We start from the raw sequence: 12,187 nt of genomic DNA, 5'->3' as shown, positions 1-12,187 counted from the left end.
GCTGCAAGAGTTTTCAATTAATTAACATATTTGATTGATTATGATCAAAGTACTCAATTTTTTGGAACTGGCTGAGAGAAACTGCGACAAGAGTTTTCAATTAATTAACATATGATTATGATCCAAGTAACCCCCCAATGGCTGAACGTAGGGATTTTTTTTTATTTTTCTAGTGCGACATAAATGCCAGTGCCTCCTTCAGATACGAAACTGAGTTGCTTGTATTTTTCTTTTCTAATTTTCCCCCATTTGTATAATCAGAAGTAGATTAGTAAGTTGTGAAGTACAAGAGACAAAAGGATTTACGTGGTTCGTCACATGTCAGTGACTACGTCCACGGGCGAAGAAGAAAAGCTTCCACTAAGAACAATATAAGGTACAATACACACACATGTACAATTCCCACTCATTTGCTTGGGCTGTACACCAAAGCAATGTGTTCTGTTTAGAGGATCCTACCCATCTTGCCTCCTGATACAAAAAATCCTATATCCACCACCACCTTTCACACTATATACAACAATCACTCCACCCACAGATCCTTATTCAAATTGCCCTGCTCTTAGAATCTTTCATTGTTCTCGAACAGATTCCAATTGTGCATAAACAAACAACACCATTTGCCAAAACCTGTGGGGATACATTTAGAAAAAAATGTTGGTATCAAGCAAAACTTAAAAGGAAGATACATTTGAAAATACATTTGATAGACATTGGATCCATTTATTTACCTCATCTGCTCCAAGCATTAAAAGATATGCAGACGAAGAATCGAAATATGTACACACAGGCTGCCCTTTCCTTTACATGAGTTTAACGGATGCCACTCAAATGAGAAAATGGCTCAGGATTTCCCTTGGGTGCAGGTTCTGGAGTCCCAAACACATGCCAGAATCTCAGAGTCTCATCCCCAGCTGCAGATGCCACTGTAGATCCATCTGGGCTCTGTACAAAAATAAACATGAAATGGCCAATTTGAGTATGAAATTCAAAGAATGAAGAATCAAAATTTCTTGATTCATTAAAGTTCATATGTCAATACCTGGGTCATGAAAAGAACTCTGGAGGTGTGACCAGTAAGCTCACCAATTTTCACCATTGATGGATATTTCCAGAGAGTCAGCTGGTTCTGAGTAAAACCATGAGAGCTTAGCAGCTCACGCTCGTTCTTGTTCCAAAGAAGAGCACAGACTTGTGACCCGGTGTCCACCGAGTTCAAACACGCTCCTGTGTGGGTGTTCCAAAACTTGATGCACCGGTCACCTCCACCACCGCCTGATGCCAGTAAGTTGGCCTGGAAAGGGCACCAAGCAAGGGCTTTAACAGCGGCGGTATGGTCTTCCATCCTGTGGAGCCAGTGGGTTGGTGAGTTTGAAGAGGCCATGGACCTGTCCCATATGTGGAGGAGATTATCGTTCCCACCACTCGCTAATTGCTGCCCTGAAGCTGACCATTTCAAACCGCAAACCTCTTGGTTGTGTCCTCTGTAAGTTGCAACAATGTGAGATCGAATTCTCACATCATTGTTAAAGATTTGATGATCCATTCCACCAGTGGTGAGAATGTGATTGTTCCAAGCTAGTGATCCCACTCGTGCTTCATGGCCACCTTTCAGAGTTCTTAGCTGCAAGACCATAGAAGCAAAAACCATTAGAGAAGAAGAAGAGAAAGGAATCATAAGTTTAAGGAGTAAAAACCTATACAAACCTGACGTTTAACCTTAGAATCCCATAACTGGACTTCACTATTGTTCATGCCAATGGCAATATGCTGGCCATCAGGAGCCCAGCTGACACTTGTAACAGGACCATCTTCTTCATCAAGGGTAACAAGCTCATCAGTGGAACCATTGGACCCGTTCCACAGATATACTGTGTTACCAAGAGCAATCGCAAGAATATTGTCACTACCCCAGTCTAGCAAGTTCAAGTAGTAATCATCCACAATCTCAGGAGCGTCCAAGGTCCTCTCAGAAGTCTGTACCAAGTTGAAGCAGTTAAAGCACAACACTAATGTAAAAACAACATGACAAAAACAGATCCAAAACAACCAAACACATAATTCACAAACAAAACACCCAAGTTCAAACTTGCATAAAATGCAAATTTTTAAAGATGACTGCCACTGTTCAAATCATTCTCTACAAGTACTTAGCCAGTCTCCAAAGTTCACCGTCTTCTAACAACTTTTAAAAGCTACCTAAAGCTGAATTTACCAAACAATTCTCCAAAGTACAACTTCATTGATACTGAATTTGGATTCAAATGAACCCAAAATTTTTTTCATAAAGTAAACCTAACCAAAACTGATCGAAATTGACCAAGCACAAAATTCACAAACAAAATACCCAAGTTCAAACTTGCACGAAGTACAAATTTTTTGAAGATGTCCCTCTTTTCTAATTACTCTGCAAGTATTTAGCCAATCTCCAAAGTTTTACCATATTCTATCTACTTTTAAAAGATACTTAAAGTTGAATTTACCAGAAAAATTCTCTAAATTACAGCTTCACTCATATTGCTTTTGGATTCAAATGTACCAACAAGTTCTATAGCTACAGATTAAGTAATCCTAACCAGAACTGATGTGAAGCTAGAAGAATAATGTTTACCCACCTGAGGAATGTGCCTCCGAGGCTTTGCAGGCTTGGACTGCTCAACGGAAGAGAAGAACTCGCGCGGGATCATCTCAACAGGAGTGGGAGGCTTACTCTTAAAGGCGAGGATTCGGGTCCGGTTCATGTTCAAGGTCTCAGCAAGGTGCTTCCTGTAGGCCTCCCTGGACGGAGAGCTTGCGGCTGGGTTTGGATTTTCCTTACCTATATCTTTTCTCCCCTCTGTCAGCATGTATCGCGCGTAATCCAAGTCCATTGCAGATCGGTTTGGGATGAATCTGTCCAACTGGAAATACCATAGAAATCCGAATCAGTAAACTTTTGCACAATACCCAAGAGCCAGAAAAAACCCTAGATTTAGAATATCAATTGGGGATCCACAATCTGAACGATGAAAGCAGATTAAAAGCGAGATCCCAAGTCAGAAAGATAAAACCCTAATTTCGGAAATATTGAACCACCCCATAGATTATGACGAACGCAAGAGTAGTATGTGCATACATTTTCTTTGGAATTCTTTTTGTGAAGGAATTGTTCTTTGAGGGGGAACCGGGACTGGGTCTTGTTCGATGAACCAATAGATCCTGCATCCATAATGTTAAAACAAAAATACAAACACAAAAAAACAGAGAAAGAAAGAAGAAAATAAAGAAGAAGAATAATGCAAAACAATAAAATTAACCCTGCAAAACAATAAAGATGAAGCCCTGCAAAACAAAAAAGATGAAGCCCTGCAAAAGAGGAATGAAATCAAACTACAAATTGAAAGAGAAAATTTTCGAGCGATTCGTTGTGTAAACTGCGCGTCAGAGAGAAAGAGAGAGATGAACTGGATGGATGAGCATTGGGCTATTTATATATTCTTGTTCTTCTGCGGTGTGTATTATTAAAAACCCTAAAACGGCGCTGCCCTTCAAGCGATTCCAAAACATCCCAACGGCTATTTTTTCCGTTGTAATTTCTATGACAAAGATGCCCCTGCCTAGAATTTTTGTTTTTTTCTTTCAATAAATTGAATGACTGCATAAAAAAAATTCTACAGTTGGGGCATTTGAGTAATTTGAATGAAGGTCATGTCATTACATATTCAAACTTTTGGTTTTTTTTTTCTTTATTGGAAAAAAGGGAAAAAAGAAAACATTAACTCTCCTTAAAGATTTGGCAAAAATAATGACCTATCTCAAATTTCACAAAATTTTTATGAAATTTCAAAAATCTTACAAACCTTCCCAACATTTACTTATTTGAACATTTATATTCTTAAAAAAGGTTTATTATAAGGAAAGATTTATATATTTGACAAATCTCAATGGATGCATTTAAAAAATTTTAAATTTCAAAAGAGTTTTGTATTTTTTCCAAAAAAAAATAAAAATATTATACTCATTATTATATTTAAACTAAGTCAAAATTGTATCCTTGAATCTTGAATAATTTAAAATAAAATATTTATTTTAGTCAAAATTGTTTAAATTTAACAAAATATTTAAAATTCAAAAATCTGATAAATTATTTAAAATATGGCATGGTAGACAACTTAACCTAATAAATTTTTATACAACGGGCCTAACTTAGTATTTTTCTCTCCTTAATTACGTCAAATTTTAGACAGTCAATATATACTCATTATGAGAGTTGAGACCCTTAAAATTAAAATTTTCAAAATTTAAATAGATGAGTGACATTTCATTTGTGTAGTGTAGGATAGTATCTTTTCATAAATAAATAAAAAAAAAAGAAAATGAATTAGAAAAAAAATTTGAACTCGTACCCTTAGTGAAATTACATGTATACAATAAAAACTTAAAGAATGGAACAAAAGTGTCACAAAATTTACATTAGATTATTTTCACTGCTTGTCGTACAAGTAGAGTCTCTTACTTGGCAGATATTTTTATATTGTGAGAATTAATAAATTCAATATATTTCAAAGTAAAATATGTCACCACGTATTCTCTAAAGTTATATAAAAATTATATAAATTTAAATTTTAAAAAAATCACATAATAAAAATATATTTAAACTTTAGTCACGTAAGCATAACTAAACGATATCGCCAACTTGCTTGTATATATGACATACCACATGTATTTTATGCTTTAAAATATAATATTATTGGTACATCTATTTATAAAGTTTACTTTTATATTATGTTACTCTATGTGCCAACTTTAGATATTCATTCCTAATCCAATTTGCTAAATTTAGGTCAATATTTATTGCCTAGGATTGCCTTAAAAATAATACCCTACTCACATTATTTTTCATTCAAAAGAAATCCAAACACAAAAATAACTCTTCATTTGGTATGTGGAAATGATATGAATTGAAGTTTTGTTCCTTGATTTTCGCTTGGCCTTTCTTTAAATTTCATTCTTATTTTTTTCCATTTTAAGGACATAATAAATGTAAAATATCAAATATTTCAAGGGAAATTTCATGAACTACCCATAAAATAAATTAGGGTTCGGGAATAACTGAGGGAAATTTTTGAAAAATATTGTAGTGGCAAAATAAGACAGAGATTAGATGGTTTTAAGAGATTCAATTGTTTAGTTATTAAATAAAAGGAAGGATAAAAAGATAGATAGTTTAGTAGGATTATCTATATCTAACGTTTCAATTCAAAATATTGAACCTAAACTTAAAAAAAAAAAAAGGATAAATTCTTTATTCCGAAATGTTTTGATAGAGAATAAAACTATTAGTTGGATACAACCTTATTTAATTTAAAATTTTCTATGTTGTTTGTGTATTTATTGTTTTGATGTGAGGCACGTAATTATGATTGGATCTACTTTGCTACATGTTCACATCAAACCAATAGGCATACGAACACGTAGACAAACATTACATTATAACTTTTCGTATATTGTGAGGGAACGAAAAACCAAATGTAATAAAGTTTGAATATGTACTATAGAGACTCAGAAAATATAATATTAAAAATAAATAAGGAAAAGAGGAAAATGGGTTGGAGAGGAAAAAACTGGTGATGGTTTTCTAGAGTGTTAAGAAAACCGTTAACGGTTATATAGTTTTACCGCAATCGGGTAAAAGGGTAACACTAAAAACTGGGTAAGGTTAAAGACAAAACCGGCGACGATTTTCTGGGAGCTTAAGAAAATCGTCAACGGTTTTTGCCAGGGACATAATGCTATTAAGGTTGCATGGTCATTTTTTTTTTTGTAAATTTTAAAACCTTCTCTCTCTCTCTCTCTCTCTCTCTCTCTCTCTCTTTATTTTCTCACTCTAGAATCGCCCGATCGACAATCAGACTCCGTATCTAAGGCCTAGTGGTGATTCTCTTCAATTTAATTGGAGCACAATTATGTTCTAAGGATCCCAAACACCATCCTAAAACTGAGGTGAGGAAGTTGTTTATGATGTTGATTGGTGTTTTATTATTTAAATGGGTGTATAGGTCTAGGAATGTGAATATGAGCATAATTATGGAGTGAATTGATAAATTGGGATTTGTGGAATACAAGGTTTTGGTGTGAACGCCGCAGGCGCGGGTTTAGGATTCTTGCGGGCGTTTCTTTAGGAAATGAGGTAAGAGTGATAAATAGTTAAATATTTAATGTTTCCTTGGTTGAATGGAGTATGTGGGTCTGAGGAAAATGTGAATGTGATATTATTCTGAGATTACATGATTTCAGGGGTTTTGAGTTCTGAACGCCGTGGGCGTGAATATAGTATTTTTAGCAGACTTCTTGAGAATTAGGTAAGGGGAATAAGTTACACCAATTAATTTTCAAGAATTCTATTAATTAAAGTGTACATGTGTTTATGGGTTTGAATTTTACAATGGTGGTATATTTGTGAAAATTTCGAAATTTGGGTTACAAGAAAATTTTACAAATGATATTTATTATTTTCATATAGTAGGAAAATACAGTTTTACCTGTATAGTTTCATTAAAATTGTGTGGCATGAAAAATATCATATATAATACAGAGATTTAATATAGAGTTTTATACAACCTTTATAGTATCATGATTATATACAACTTTTACAAAACCATGGTTATACATAGCTTTTACAAAACCCTGATATATAGTTATTGCAGAGTAATGATTTATAGTTATTACAGAATCATGGTATTATAGTTTATTACAGAATCATGGTAAAACAAGTATATACAGAAATAGAATTATATAGTATCATATCTTTGATGGACCAGTACAAATTACAGGGTACAGTACCGTTGCTAACACAGTATAGAGTGCAACCACACATCTCAGATAGAGTGTGGAATGGAACAATCGAGTGTGCCTAAAGGAGAGACACAGGCTCCCTGGCAGTCAGGTCTAGGTTGAGGAGGCCAATCGTACTACAGAGGTTTATAGTTTGACTTAGCTTGGTAGGCCAGCCAGAGTTAAGTTCCGCTTATGGGCCGCACAACCCGAGCATGCGAGGTTAATTCATTTATACAGTTATTCATCTAGGGAAGCTTTCAAAATTATATAAATATATATATATATAGTTTTACAAAGAGCAGAAACTACCTATTACAGTTATAAGTATGTTCAAATAGAAAGTTATTTTAAAAGACATAGGTGTGAGTTATGATATGTTTTACATTGAAATGTTATCTGACACAGTTGAGTTAATAATTATGTTATTCATGTAAAACTCATTTGCTACACACTTGATGTAACTTATTATGTCTTACTAAGAGGTGTCTCACCCCAGCTTTCCAAACATTTCAGGTGATCCAGATAGGTGTGTGAAACGTACTCCGAGATAGAGGGGACTTTTGTATTGCCCTAACTGCAGGGTAAGTTTTTGAGTTGGGAGTTGTATTTTTTGGGTATGCCCTAGGGCATTGTGTTCGGTTTTGGGAGATGTATATTTATATTTTGGTAATTACTGAAATTTTGTTATGGCAAATAAGGTTGTTGACCTTTTGAGTTCGATCCCTGTTTTGATACTGACAAAGTACTTGGAACTAATGTGTGTACTTAGTACTTGAACAGGTTAATATTTCAGAACACACACATAAAGAGGATTGATGGAAGCGTGAGGAACATAAAGATTATACCGCTTGACGTATTCCATGATAAGAGGAGCAAAAGAAGAAGAAGAAAAAGAAGACAAGAAGACATTTATTTCTCTTTGTAATTGCATTTAGTTTTTCTATTTGGTGTGTAATAATGCACGACATGCATGGTATGAATGAAAGCTTAATAACGACTGTAGACGGACCATAGGGAAATCAATGACCATAGAAAAGACTTGGTTGATCGATGCCAGGATTTTTAAGCTTAATTAAAAAGCCTTGGCCGTAAATTGACCATAGGTTCCCAAGCACTTCATGAAAATCCCTTATAGTGAACAAAGGTGACTTATAAATAAAATCAGGATCTAACTTGAGCTTTGAAAGGGCTTTGGGCGACCGAACTCTTAGTTCAAAATTGGTTTGGGCGACTGAAAGGGTATAGAGTCAACATGTTGACTTCTCTCTGGCGACCGAACATAAAATGAACTGATTGTCCATGGTCGACTGAACTCAAAAAGTAACTTTTCCTACTATCCTCGGGCGATCGAACTTGTAGTTCAAAATAGGCCCAAGAGACTGAATTGAGGAGTTTTGCAACCCGAACCATGGACTAGCGGCCCAAAGTCACGAACTAATGGAAAATCTTCGTAGGATCAACCACCTGAACTTCTCTCAGCCAAACGAACCCAATGCAATCCTTGTGTCTGTTCGGGCGACCGGACCAATGGACCGGGCGACCGAACCTCTCAGGTTCATTAATTTTAACCGCAGTAATTAGGGTTAAAACTTAATTAAACATTTTTTTAAAATCCCTAATATGTACCTAATGGTAAAAAATTCTCCCAACTATATATACCCACTCATTACTCAAATTTAAACATAAGATTAGATTGAAAATACTTTGAAAATATTTTTGATTTTTTCATTCCTTTATACTCTCCTATACTTATTACATTGAGAATCTTTCAAGAGAGATTTATTTTAAGCATTCTTTTGGGCATTTATTTTACAAATCAAATATCTTTTAATTCTCATATCTTATTTATTTTCATATCATATTTTGAGAGTGTTCTTCAAGTTCCTCCCACATTATTCTTTGATAAATATTTTTGGTAGAGAAATATTTTCATTGCTTTGTGAATCTTGCACATCCATTGCAAGATTTAAAGGCTCACGTGCTTGTGATTGCAAAAAAAAATTTTTGAGCCAAAACCCTAGGTTCTCATGTACTTTATTTGAAAAATATTTTTGGGAGAAAATCATTTTTATTAGGGTTTGAATCTTTGAAGTGTTGTTTATATACATTTAACTCAAAGATTGCATGAGATATTTTGAGAAAATCACATACACACTTAGCTTATATTTCATATCATGTGTGAGTGCATTTGAGCTCCATATTGTACACATCAGCTTGTATTAGAAGCATTTGTTTGTACAAAAATTATTGATTATCTATTGTATTCCCGATGGGTTGTCGGAAGAGGGAGACTAACTCTGTGAATAGTCCCAAACTAGTTTAGACCCAGTTAAAAAAATTAGGTGCACCATCCTGTAAGTTGTTGTATTAGGTGCTACTCCACCCACAAGTGAGCAACCATAGTGGAATCCTTTTACTTGTTCGCTTGAGACGGGGACGTAAGTAGTATTGGCCAATTCCCGATAACATTTCTTGTGTCTGCTTTTAATTTTTGTAATTTAAATTTCAGCACTTGAATGTTTGTGTTTAATTTTTTGAATTTTTGATTGAGTTTTTTATTATATAGAAAGACCCTAAGTTTGTATAATACTGTTTGTGGAATCTGAATTAACCTAGGAGAATTTTTTTTTAATTACCCAATTCATCCCCCTCTTGAGAATACACCAATTCAAACAATTGGTATTAGAGTCTTGTTGCATAGACTTAAATGTTTTTGCAAAAAATCGCAATGACTCACATGGGTGTATCCCCATTTGGCGAGGGACAATCACCTACTTGTCCTCCTTTGTTTTGTGGTGTTAATTACACCCATTGGAAAATAAGAATGAGCGTTTTCATAAAATCTATAAATTGGAGGGCTTGGTAGGTGATTGATAAGGAAATTAGTATGCCTTTGAATGAAACTAGGAGATGCACCCTCCTAGGAAAGTGTGCAAGGTGTTGGCTCCACCCGGTAAGTGAGCTGGGGAATGTCCACCCCGGAATGACATTGTAAACCGTTTCTGCTCCACCCATAATTGAGCAGGGTTAGTGGAATCCTTGGGTGATATGCCCAAGGCGGGGACATAGATTGGTTTGGCTGGCCGAACCTTGATAACAAATATCGTGTGTTGTCTTTTCTATCTCATTTATATTTTTGCACTTAAATTTCTGCATGTGTATGCTTTCATTTATCGTAATAATTATTTGCATGAACATATCTATTTTAAATGAGATATGTTTCACGTGTATGTCTGCATTCATCGTTTTATTAATTTACATACGCACGTGAAAATGAGATATGATATGTGGTAAATCGGTGTAAATGGTTAATTTAACAAAAATGTTTTTAAAACCCAATTCACCCCCTTCTTAGGATCACACAAATTCCAACAAAATGCTCCCGATTATTTAAATGTTAACATGATATTATGTTATTAGTGGAATACTTTAAACACAAGAAATCGATCTTCTTAAGTTTCTCTCATAAACGGAAATTCCTTTGTCATCAAATTAAACTTTCATATATATTTTTTTGTCTTCTTATATAGGTAACAAAAAATTTAAAGCACACAAAAAAGGTTACAATGTCAAAATGACACTTTAAAAAAAAAAATGTTAGAAAGGTGCCAATATGATCAAAAGCCTAGAATGAAATTATATTTTTTACAATTTTACATTTTGTTTTGTTCAAATTTAATTGATTTTAATTTTATTATTGTTTTTTATCCTTAGAAGTTATTCCTTCAACTCCATATTTCTTAACACAACTTTAGTATTCTTTTAAAAATAAAATTTTGATGGCACACTTTCAAAACTTTAACAAATTTAAAAATATTATTTGTAATTAATTCGAACAATAAATTTGTAATAAATTGAATAAATATCTCTTCCAATCGATTTCTTTCTAAAAAAACCCTATAAAAAAAAGCGCCCTTAAAGATTTTTTTTTTCTCTTGAAGAAATCAGGAAAGACTATATTAGTTAATAGAGTATGTTAAATAATTCGATTTAGGCATTAAATTTTACACAAACTAAATCCATTACGTCCAATAGGGAGCACACATTAACAAAGTGAGAATAATAATTCTTTCATAAACTTCAACCAAGCCGCTCTTATTAAAGGAGAACAATACAAGACAACATATTCTTGCTCATGAACTACTTCACAATTACTATATCAATTACGAGACTCCTAAGATGGCTTCGAAGGTTGATCTTAAAATTGTTTCTATTGAGTGGACATTTATTATTCAAAATTTGCAGTTATTGGACTCGTTAGTAGTTCTTTAAATATTTTGAACGTAAGAAAGGTTTCAAGTGGCGAGATCCCATTTCCCGTAATAGGGGAAAGCTAGTAGCAAATTATGCCTCTTGTGGATGCAAGACAATTGAAAGTAGAAATCATATTTTTTTGGGTGTCATATTTAAAAAAATGATTTGCCGTTAGACTCTACAATATTTCAACTGCATAAGGTAATTTTTGAAATGAGAAGAGGAAACTCATTACTTATCTGCTCTTAGAAAAGGTCTTCATGCAACAAAAACAAAATTAGTCTAGAATGCCACTATGCATCCATCTTGAAAAGCTAGGAATGCAATATTATTTTTGCAATCCATACCTCAATTCCAACATCATTATTCAAAAAGTTCTATTTGATACCTATGATAGATGTTACAACTTTTATGCGTACATGGAGTTTGTACTTTTTTCATTCTTCTTTGTGTGTTGGCCTCTATTTCTTATCTATATTCTTTTCTTTGAGCCAATAAATTCACCTTACCTTTCTTTAAAATGCAAAAATTATTATCAATATTTCATAAGACTCACCAAAACCAAACTACCTACCATATTAATCAACCCAAGCCATATCTTTAACTGTCCTTCAATATTTAACAAAAAAGATATCTAAAAGAAATTATCTAAAAAATGTAACTTTGTACAAGCTATGCCTAAGAATGATTTAATCATCTGATGACAAAGAGATTAGTTGCAATTAGGAGTATAAAAAAAAGTTAACTTGCGAAGTACTTAAGTTCTTTTGTAACTTGATTCAACGTGAGTCTACTTAATTCAAACTTGAGTTATTTGATTAGTTTAATAAGTTGAGCTCAAAATTTGTTATGCCACTCATAAGTTTAACTGAAAATTTGTAATTTATTAATTTTTATAAATGATATAATATATATAGTATATATATTACATATTTTGTATATGCATATACTAATTTATTATAATCAATTGAATTTAATTGAGCTATGCTCTAATTTTAAGAATTTTTAATTGAGTTTGATAATTTTGAAATTAATTATCTTGAAATTAAGAATTTTGAGTCGAAATTTTTTTAGTAGAATCAAATTTAAATATTACTATATTAACTTAACTCGATTT

General features: G+C 33.3%; 1 protein-coding gene across 1 annotated transcript; it reads right to left on the bottom strand.

Annotated features, from left to right (window-relative positions):
- Positions 1-201: 201 nt before the first annotated feature.
- On the bottom strand, positions 202-3,475 carry LOC131160262 (cell division cycle 20.2, cofactor of APC complex-like). The gene is made up of 6 exons (XM_058115722.1): positions 3,116-3,475; positions 2,616-2,900; positions 1,708-1,977; positions 1,043-1,624; positions 732-945; positions 202-630 (listed from the first exon to the last, which is right to left on the bottom strand). The coding sequence occupies exons 1-5, from the start codon at positions 3,206-3,208 to the stop codon at positions 814-816; spliced, it is 1,362 nt and encodes a 453-aa protein (XP_057971705.1). The 5' UTR covers positions 3,209-3,475; the 3' UTR covers positions 202-630; positions 732-813.
- Between the last annotated feature and the right edge of the window lie 8,712 nt (positions 3,476-12,187).

Source organism: Malania oleifera, chromosome 7, assembly GCF_029873635.1.
Source record: "Malania oleifera isolate guangnan ecotype guangnan chromosome 7, ASM2987363v1, whole genome shotgun sequence".
NCBI lineage: Eukaryota > Viridiplantae > Streptophyta > Magnoliopsida > Santalales > Ximeniaceae > Malania > Malania oleifera.
Note: the sequence above shows the minus strand (reverse complement) of the source record. Positions and strands in the feature narration are given on the sequence as shown.

Excerpts from the sequence above, each read along its gene's own strand:
- LOC131160262 (XM_058115722.1), bottom strand. The coding sequence starts at position 3,208 with ATGGATGCAGGATCTATTGGTTCATCGAACAAGACCCAGTCCCGGTTC. Across the intron at positions 2,901-3,115 it reads AAAAGAATTCCAAAGAAAAT|TTGGACAGATTCATCCCAAA; the intron begins GTATGCACATAC and ends TGGTATTTCCAG. Across the intron at positions 1,978-2,615 it reads CTCGGAGGCACATTCCTCAG|ACTTCTGAGAGGACCTTGGA; the intron begins GTGGGTAAACAT and ends AACTTGGTACAG.